General features: G+C 41.6%; 2 protein-coding genes across 9 annotated transcripts in view; both read right to left on the bottom strand.

The window, feature by feature from the left end:
- Positions 1–378: 378 nt before the first annotated feature.
- LOC144034197 (uncharacterized) lies at positions 379–6,740 on the bottom strand. The gene is made up of 6 exons (XM_077542779.1): positions 6,662–6,740; positions 5,526–5,813; positions 4,806–4,901; positions 2,953–3,165; positions 2,794–2,885; positions 379–744 (listed from the first exon to the last, which is right to left on the bottom strand). Exons 1-6 carry the CDS (start codon positions 6,738–6,740, stop codon positions 724–726), a joined length of 789 nt encoding a protein of 262 aa, XP_077398905.1. The 3' UTR covers positions 379–723.
- Positions 5,117–9,516, bottom strand: part of sema4d (sema domain, immunoglobulin domain (Ig), transmembrane domain (TM) and short cytoplasmic domain, (semaphorin) 4D) — a 49,854-nt gene continuing 45,454 nt past the window's right edge. For all 8 annotated transcript variants that reach the window (XM_077542623.1, XM_077542617.1, XM_077542618.1 and 5 more), the window contains one exon: positions 5,117–8,649. In XM_077542623.1, coding sequence (XP_077398749.1) covers positions 7,721–8,649 — 929 coding nt within the window. In that variant the 3' untranslated portion in view covers positions 5,117–7,720. The remainder of the gene's footprint in view (positions 8,650–9,516) is intronic.

Here is a 9,516-nt window from a genome sequence, read left to right as displayed (position 1 = left end):
TCCGATGGCCTTTGGTCCTTAATTGATTTAAAATGTACAAAGTGACTGCTAAATTATTATTTACCAGTACTAGTAGTTGCAGGATTAAATTTAAGAAAAACACTTAAAAGCTAAAAAATTAACGATTGCTGGGATAGGCTCTGGAAATGTAATAAAATGACAACTGTCAGGTGTCTCTGGTCTACTTTTGTCCCACACGAAGTAGTTGTTGTTCCATATCTGGACACAAGAGGGTGCCAGAGTAGCATTACACAGAGTGCTAAAAGAAACGAAAAAAAGGGCACATGGTAGCACAAATGGAAATTTCCTTTATTCCCGCATTCATGTTGAATAAATAAAACCAAAGGTAAAAGGAAGTGGGTAATAACGTTGAATTAAACTGCCGCCACGTTTGGATGCTGCTGCAGCTTTTTTTTAATGCTCAATTTGCAGGTATCGGAATATTTCTGCTCTGTTCTTTATTAATGACAATACCTTAAGTTTTATGAATTCTGAATTCATACATATCACACCAAGCAAGCTCCATTGAGCCTCATGTCCTCCATTTTTTGTACTCCCAGTGCGTCCATCGCCAGTCCCGTACCCAGTTTCCCTCGCGTCCCGCAAAAAGAAGCCTTTAACTGGGACCTCCAGGTTTTCTAGTCCCCCAAAAAACTGAAAGAAAAAAGAGGCATCGGTTCCTGTGCCTCCAATTATGAAGTGATGCTTTGGTTTTGGCAGCATTCAGTGGCCATCACAGCTTTCCTGTGGTGTGGACACAGAAGAAGTAGAATGAGCGGTCGAAACAAGAAACGCAGAAGAAATGGAAGAGATGACCACACAGTAACACGGTGGATGGTGGACATCCTGCAAATGATTTTGCATGCTGAGCAATCGCCGCATACCTGCTAAACTGTTCCAGTGAGTCTTGTGGCAAAATGAAAAAAATCATGCTACTGAATGCATCACATTAATGAGACTCACTAGCAAGCAATGCAATAGAGAACAAAGGTCTACTACTGTATTTACTTTTGAGTATAAGGAGGCAGCCTGTGTCCATGAGGAAACTATTTAGTGGATCCAAATATTGCAGCGCCCAGAGGTAAGGAGCGGCTCTGTTAGCATGTGTTTTATTGTTATTCTGAGGCATTTATTAAGATGGTGTGGGTCTTCGGCATTTACATCTTGGCATAAGGAACAAGATTTTATTAATAGCGGGACTCAGGGCAATTACAGCCAAGTGGAGACAATGGAGTGTAAATAAATTGCAGCATCCAAAGCTACTGTCCCATTTACGGTGCACATTTTATATATTGTGCCAGATTTGATCCAAGAGGAGACTAAGGACTGCTGCAGCAAAGTGGAAATGTTAGAGCATACTATGGCAGTATCCAGAGTTTAGGTCTCGCATATTTACTTCTTGGCATACAGAGGTATAGATTTTATCCAAATGGAGATTAAGGGCCCCTGCAGCAAGGTTGAGACTGCTATGTAGGAAGTTATGAGCCACAGCTCTTCTGCATTTGCTTTTCCGCACAAAGATTTTTTTCCCCCCCAAGAGGGAACAATGTGGAGACTGTGGAACATAGTATACAGCAACACTCAGAGCTAAGGCAAAAAAGGGTTGTTTACTCAGAAGTTGCAAGTCTTCTGTATACACTTCTCCGTATTTTGTCCGAGATTGGTACTGCAGCAATTTGGAGATTATGGAGTGGGTCGAGTAGCTAAGAAAGATAATGTTAGCATGTGTATTTATTTTTGTCATTTGTTGACAGTCAGAAGTGTAATGACTCAATTCTGCTGTATTTCCTTTTCGGCATAAGCAGCCAGACTTGATTGAAGGAGACTAAGGGCCACTACAGCAATGTAGAGACTAGGGGTGGGAATTTTTGAATGTCTCACGATTTGGTCCGATTCCGATTTTTGGGTCTGCGATTCGATTCAGATTCGATTTTCGATTTGATTGACAATGATTTTTGCTTCAATCTATAGATGCGCAAGGAATTGTAATGATCTACTCCAGTCTGACTTGCTAATGCTAATTAGCGCGTTACTCGCGGCACTTTTATCACTCAAAAGAAGGGCTCCACACTGCAAAAAAAACTACTTTTATTGGAATAACTTGATCGTGACTTTTTCCTTCTACTCTCTAATGTGGCTACAACTTAACAGTGTATTAGACCGCGTGGAACCACACTGGCCCTAAGTGGCCAAATCGGGTACAACATGAACAGCGCTCCAAATAAAGGCACACACATACAAAGGTTAGGCAATATAAAATCATTTAAATAAAATTGAATTTGGGACATTTAAAATCGATTCTGAATCGTACTAAATGAGAATCTCGATTCTTATGAGAATCTATTTTTTTGCACACCCCTAGTAGAGACTGCATATATTTAATTTGGTCATTTCTCGACATGCAGTCTCTGACGGCACGAGGTGTGTGCCTCTTGTATTTACTTCGCCACATAAGGAGACAGAATTTATCCCAATGACTGCTGCAGCAATGTGGAGACTGGGGAGCATAACGAAGTACTATTGAACGATTTAGAAAAATAATCTAATTGCAACACAAATGAATGAATCTCTATTACAGTAAACAATATCTTATTTACTAGACATAATTGTTTTGGTCTTATAGGTTAGAGAGTTATAAAATAAAGGCAAATGAACCATAAATTATTGGAGTATAATACGCAGTTCCTCCTCAACACAATTAGTCAAATGGGGTTAATAGAGTAGATGATTAGGCGTAGCAATGAATAATGCAGCTGGTTAAGTGCCAGGTTAGAAAACGACACTTGCACCTACCCAGGACTTCTCCCATCTTTTTAGCAGCTGCTCATGCTGCGTGAGCGCACTCCTCCATTGGTTCAAATCCCCGGACGGAGCGCTCTCCTCATCTGTCGAACAACCAACAATCTCAGCACACCAGCCGTGACACAGCGCCGCCGTCGGGTCAAAAGGTACCTCCGACGGCGAGGTGGAGGTCCACCTGCGACGCGTCGCTCCCCGCGCCGGCCTGGGCCACGCAGCCGTAACGGGCGTCCCGGGGCAAGGGCCCCGTCCGGAGCCGGCTGCTCACAAGTACCGTATTCCCGACCAGCGGGAGGCGGTACTCTGTTACGGCCGTGTCCGCTCTGCGCCCATTTATGAGCCAGTCAATGTGGGTGTCGCTAGGACCTGAGGAACACAAGCGGACTTTTTATGTTGACCCAACAATTACTGGTTACAGTTTTCATAGTGTTCCCCCGCTCATTCGCAAATCGTGATATTCTACTCGCGGATTGAGATCAGGATAATCTTAAAGATGATTTAATATTCGTGCAGGAAGTAACAGCAAACGGAGATGGCCCAATCTGATTTTCTCATTCTCTAAGTTAATTAAATAGGAACCTCAACCAAAAAACCCACTCAACAGTTTAACTACTCATTAAGTTTTCAGTTTACACAGTGTTCCCCCGCTCATTCGCAAATCGCGATATTCTACTCGCGGATTGAGATCAAGATAATCTTAAAGATGATTTAATATTCGTGCAGGAAGTAACAGCAAACGGAGATGGCCCAATCTGATTTTCTCATTCTCTAAGTTAATTAAATAGGAACCTCAACCAAAAAACCCACTCAACAGTTTAACTACTCATTAAGTTTTCAGTTTACACAGTGTTCCCCCGCTCATTCGCAAATCGCGATATTCTACTCGCGGATTGAGATCAAGATAATCTTAAAGATGATTTAATATTCGTGCAGGAAGTAACAGCAAACGGAGATGGCCCAATCTGATTTTCTCATTCTCTAAGTTAATTAAATAGGAACCTCAACCAAAAAATCCACTCAACAGTTTAACTACTCATTAGTCAATATTAAGCAAATCTGCAAAGGTGACTCACTTATATATATATATATATATATATATATATATATATATATATATATATATATATATATTTTTTTTTTCTTGGAATCAATACATCATATATAAGCAAAATGTATACCAGATGAAAGACCAAAGTCTTAGGTATATTTTTTGTATTTATGTCATTTTCATACTTTGTGCCAGTGCAGTGTTATAAGCCATTAAATAGAGGGAATTAACATGTGACATGTTGCCCCACTAATTGGTAAATTGTCGCACTATATGGGGTAAGATGTCACACTGTATTTTTTTTTTTTTAAATAATAAAACAAGGACATATCCTTGTTCTCCTGTTTTTGTTTTTACAGCCAGAGAAATTGTTTATCATTGATCTTGAAAATTTACTATCATGAAATAGAAATAAAGTCCTTAGGAACTGCTGGCATGTCGGTTATAGCTCGTGTTGGCTAATACTGGCCCCGGTCTCCCCCCTCAATGTACAGAAATTAATATTTAATTGTTAGGGCTGTAAAGAAATTGAGATTGGATTCACATTCTGATCCACTTTTCAATACACAATTGGAAATGAATAAATCTAATATTTTTACATTTATACCAATTACCAAGATTATAACAGTTCTGTATTTTTTATTTGTGTTTTTACTTCCTTTTACAAAAATAAAATAAAATAAATCAATACATTTTGAATTGGATTTTTTTGGTTTGTAATTTTTATTTTATCGCAAATGCTTTGATTTAGTTTAAAAAAAGGTTTTCGTTTATTTATAGTGCATAGAGTGAAAGACACATTAAGGAATATGTAATAATTAGCCATAAAATAATAATATTCATCCACTTAGTTAGAATGACTTAATACACTGAAAAGCAACGGTTCGGTATTAATCCAATTAGTTGTGGCTTGCTGATAAATCTCCAAGGAGCAAGTGAATGAGGAATTTTCACAAACCATATTTCGGCTGTTCCACATCTAATATGGCTGCAGCTTCGACGTACTCATGATGTTGTTGTTTATGGTAATACTTGTCAACAGTTGTCGTAAAGGCTGCAAGAATATAGTACGGTAGCATCAAAAATATGGAGCAAAGAAAGTACTGTCTGTATAGGGTAATTGGGCTGGCCCGAAGATTCGAAAGTGGACCGGCTATTTGGGCAACTCTTGAAATTCCCGAAGGGGGGGGGGGGGGGGGGTCTCCTCAGCTATGTTGTGTTATTCTCACCAAACCAGCAAATAAAAATAAAAAAGCAAACAAGCCAGTGTTAGACACATTTGACACCTTTTATTTGTCTCCCTGCCTATCTACTGACAAGCTCCATTTATTTACATATTTTTCCCCACCATATATACACACAAATATCTTGACAGGTTTGCAGGCACAAAAACGGCCCAGTTGGCATAGTGGGATGCAACACAGTGAGCCTACCATAGATTTAAAAAAAAAAAAAAAACAACAAAAAAAAAAAACACTGCACCCCTTCTCGGACATTCAAAGTCGGCGTGTCAGCTTCTTCTTACAATACTTCAAAAGTTAAAGAGCTCACAGCATAGGCCGCAATGTTAGTCAGGCCATGCAGAGGAAGTCCAGACACAAATGAGCAGCAGGGTTAGAGGTGAGGAGTTGTTTCTTTTTTCTAGACCGGGGGGTGGGCGGGGGGGCACATCACTCACCCAGGGCCAAGCAGAAGAGCAGGAAGGCCTCGTGGGCGTGAAGCCGCCACGCCTGGTCCTTCAGTAGGGGAGGCAAGAGTCTCACTTTCGCCTCACCAGCCTCCACATGAGGCTTCACGAAGGAAGAGGAGGAAGTGAAAGTAGAGGAAGGGAAGACAGATGAAGAGGCTGTGAAGGAAGGAAATGGTGGCAAAAGGGAGGCGATTAAAGGAAAATTGAGGAACGCAGGATACGAGAGATGTGCAAGAGACAGGATGGATGCTGGAAAAACAGCAATAAATAAAACGACTCACAATAAATTCATCTTAAATACCAATTTCCAACAAATAGGGATGGCCACTAATTGAGGGTCAATAAAAAAAGAGTTTCAGTTAGTGGATAAAGAGTGGATTATTGAGAGCAAGTGATCAGCAACAATATGGCCGTAAAACTGGAGAATTTCCTCTCAACACACGAGTGATTTGATTTGTCCAATAGATTTCCATTCCATCAGCCATCGTCCCCCTCCCGAAAATTAAGCTGGGCTGCGACTTGCTGAGCGAAAACCTTCCCTGAGAATTGTTGAAGTCCATCGGCCCAGGATGCAGACAACAAAACAAGACGAAGCAAAAACGATGACTTACTCAGCCTGTACAAAGAAAACGGAGTCCAATTTGGAAAACATCCACATAACTTACCAATTTGGTAAACAATGTTTCCAATTTGGAATTAAGGAATGAGCTTTTCTTGCTGGACAAAAGCTAAAACGGGGTAAACACATATTTGACCATGGGGACAAATTAACAGTATTTTTCTATCCTTGCAATCAGTGAGCAAAGGCCCGATCGGATGAAGGTTATCCTGGGTGATTAACCTGTGGCGTGATGTGGGGTGTGTAAAGAGTGAGTGAGTCTTTCCTGCCCGATCAACTCGGGACATCCAACAATCATAAATCTTAATTAAACCTGTTCAATATTTACAATCACATATCATTAAGACAAATGGAATAATGGCCAATCAGAGGAGCAACTGGCACAATACAAATGAAATTGTTACCAGAAAATGTAACATTCAGCCAAGCTTTTTCGGTCTTCTTTCTACTACCGTTTGTATTTTCAAGCACTCTGTAAACCCTGTGACACTGTGCTGCCTCACACAGGTCAGTTTTGGTACCACAAAAGGCATCTGGTTTGTTTTGAGGAGAACTTGGTGCAGATATTGTGCTGTGTTGGTCATCTGGAACTGTATTAAGAGCACTAAGAACACGCTTGGTAATTTTTTTCCCCCCTTATGTGTTGGGTTTGTCACCTTTTCAAAATTTGTTGAGAAAAATCGATACATGTGTACTGGGGTTGCAAAATACTGTGTTGGAAATATTTCATGGGAATTAACGGGAACGAAGCAGGAATTTACAAAAGTGAAGGCTGATTCTTAATAGGAACTTAAAAGTATTTTATCATAATCCTGACTAATTAATTAATCGACAACTAATCAACTATCAATAATTATTTTGATAATTAATTACTATCATTAAATGGACAAAATCCTCTAAAATTTAGGCCTCTCTAACTGTAAATATTTTCAAATTTCTGTGTTCCTCCATGAAAGCAGACTTATTACAGTGTCTTTGTGTTGGATCAAAATAAAATATTTGTAAATATCTGCTTTTATATTTTTTTACATTTTTGCCTATTTACTGATATGTTACAGTCAGACTAGTATTTGAATATAGGGATGTAAATTAAACTTGTCTTTTTGAATCAAATTCATCGACTAATTGACAAAATAATCAAGAGAGTAATTGATTATCAAAATAATTATTAGTTGCGGCCCCAGATTTCACCAGAAGTGGTACCTTGGCTTGTCAGTTTTTCAAGTTAAAATCTGTCAAGCCAAAATTTCAGTATATATATATATATATATATATATATATATATTTTTTTTAAGCAATCAAATGACAGTAATGCCCTTGCATGTGGGCAAGGACACCTACAGGGATCTATTTAGTATTGCTGCCTACTTTTATGATACCTTTCCATTAAAATAGCCTCAGATTCCAGTTAATTCCCATGGAAAGTTGGAAATTTTGAATTTTTCAAAAATTCTGCATCTTAAATTCCAACAGAAACTTTCTGGCAACCCTAGTCGATACCCCGCTTTAGAGGACACAGCAACACAAAAAGTCAAAAGATGACGTGCGGCCTTCTATTTTGTTTCTAGCAATAAGGCTCGTCGGCATCGGCGAACTGGATGGACTGGGAGTCGCAGTCCACGTCGAAGGGTTTCTGCGGGGACGGGCTTTCGTCGCTGAAGCCGTGAGAGGGCACGCGGCCGTTGCTGCACTCGGGCTCCGTCTCGTAGCCGGTATCACGCAGCGCGCGAAGGTTCTGGCTGCTGTTCTGCGCCGGCCGCTTCATCGCGGCGACTTTGCCTGACACGGCCGGTGCCTCCATCAGGCCAGCTTCGCAGGCGCTGTACTCGGGCCGGGCGGCGTCGCTTTTCTCGTGCGAGCCCAATATGGCCGCCCGCAGCCGCAGGCACGGAGCCGGAAGGTACTGCATATAGCAGTTGTAGGCCATGGCGGCCACGAAGAGGACGAAAAAGAGCAAGAAGAGGAGGAGGAGGGCCATGCCGTTGCCGCGCTGCAAGTACTCCGCCTCCGGGGCGTCGCTCTTCGGGAGGACGTGTTGCTCGGTGGGCTGATCGGTGCTGCCGCTTGGGGTTAGTGATGAGCGGGGCGGGGACGTGAGCTGCACGGCGGCGGTGAAATTGGGCGGGGCGAGGGCTGATGTTAGCGCTCTGTCAGCTTTACCTTCCACGCTCTCCTGGCTCTGGCGGGTGGTTGAGGCGCGCCCGTCGCCAAAAGTCAGGATGTAACCCGCCAGGAGGCGAGTGAAGTTCTTCCCGACGGCGGCGACGAACTCCAGAGACCAGCACTCGTAGCGGCCCTGGTCCTCGGCGGCCACGCTGTAGATGAGCAGCCCGTTCTCTCGGACGAAGTGGAAGCGCGACGCCTCGGTGAGGAGCGAGCCGTTGAATCGCCACGTCACGTGCGCCGCGTTGGAGTGCACCAGGCACGGCAGCTCGGCGGAGCTTCCAGGCTTCACCGAAACACGCTCGTACTCCTTCAGGGGCACAACGGGAGCTAACAAAGGAAACGTGATATTACTTTACCACCCCAAAGTCACAATACGAAGGTCTGGAAGGAAAAATAAGCCTTCCATTTTAACTCTTTCACTGCCAGACGTTTTCAGAAACGGGTTGTCGCCAGTGCCAGCCGATTTAAGCATTTTGACTGATCTTTCAAGGTTCACAGAAAATGTTGTGTTTGGACTATGGAAACACACATACTACCAAATGAAAGATTGGACTCTCATCTTTCATCAGAAAAAAAAGTTTGTTTCTACCTTATTCCGTTCTTCAGTAATCAACAATAGAAAATGGTTACTTTCACCGAAATTCTCTGTTTTGAAACAAAAAGCGGAGAAAAAGAGCTTTTTGTGAAACGATGTTATTTCATGCACTCTAGTGAATTGTACACTTCTTTTTGTCCATGAATGATGCCACAAAAACCTAAATAGTGCTTTACTTCTGTAAAACGCTTTCACCAACAATGAAAAAGTGTTTTTAGTTTGCAAAATACGTTTATTTCCATTCAACGGTGTAACAATCTGACAAAACAATTTCGCAAACTATTTACAAATGTGTGCAACTGTGGTACTACTTACAATTATGTGGATGTTTCAAATACAGTTTTTCTTTTTATAACGCTCTCCTGCATGCAAGGAGAGGGACCAGGATTCGCACAACAGATTAGTTTCACTTTCGCTTTGTCCGTTTTCGCGTGCAGACGTTACACTTTCTTGACGGCCTTTTTTTCCGGCGAATAAATAGCAAGTAGCAGACTGTACACACTCTTCCGATGAATATGCATTGGACTCGGGGCACTCATAAGGTCCTCTGCAGAGGTGTACTTACCACAATTATATTGACAAATGATACTATTTATAGT

This window comes from Vanacampus margaritifer, chromosome 14 (assembly GCF_051991255.1).
Source record: "Vanacampus margaritifer isolate UIUO_Vmar chromosome 14, RoL_Vmar_1.0, whole genome shotgun sequence".
In the NCBI taxonomy this organism is placed as follows: domain Eukaryota; kingdom Metazoa; phylum Chordata; class Actinopteri; order Syngnathiformes; family Syngnathidae; genus Vanacampus; species Vanacampus margaritifer.
The sequence above is the reverse complement of the archived record's forward strand: the minus strand, read 5'-3'. Positions and strand labels throughout refer to the sequence as shown.

Bases quoted from the DNA above. Each gene is read 5' to 3' on its own strand.
- LOC144034197 (XM_077542779.1), bottom strand. From the start codon at position 6,740: ATGACCAACACAGCACAATATCTGCACCAAGTTCTCCTCAAAACAAAC. The intron at 5,814-6,661 runs GTGTGAGGCAGC...ATTTATTGTGAG, and splicing joins TGTGGTACCAAAACTGACCT to TCGTTTTATTTATTGCTGTT. The intron at 4,902-5,525 runs GTGAGTGATGTG...ATATTCTTGCAG, and splicing joins GCTCTTCTGCTTGGCCCTGG to CCTTTACGACAACTGTTGAC.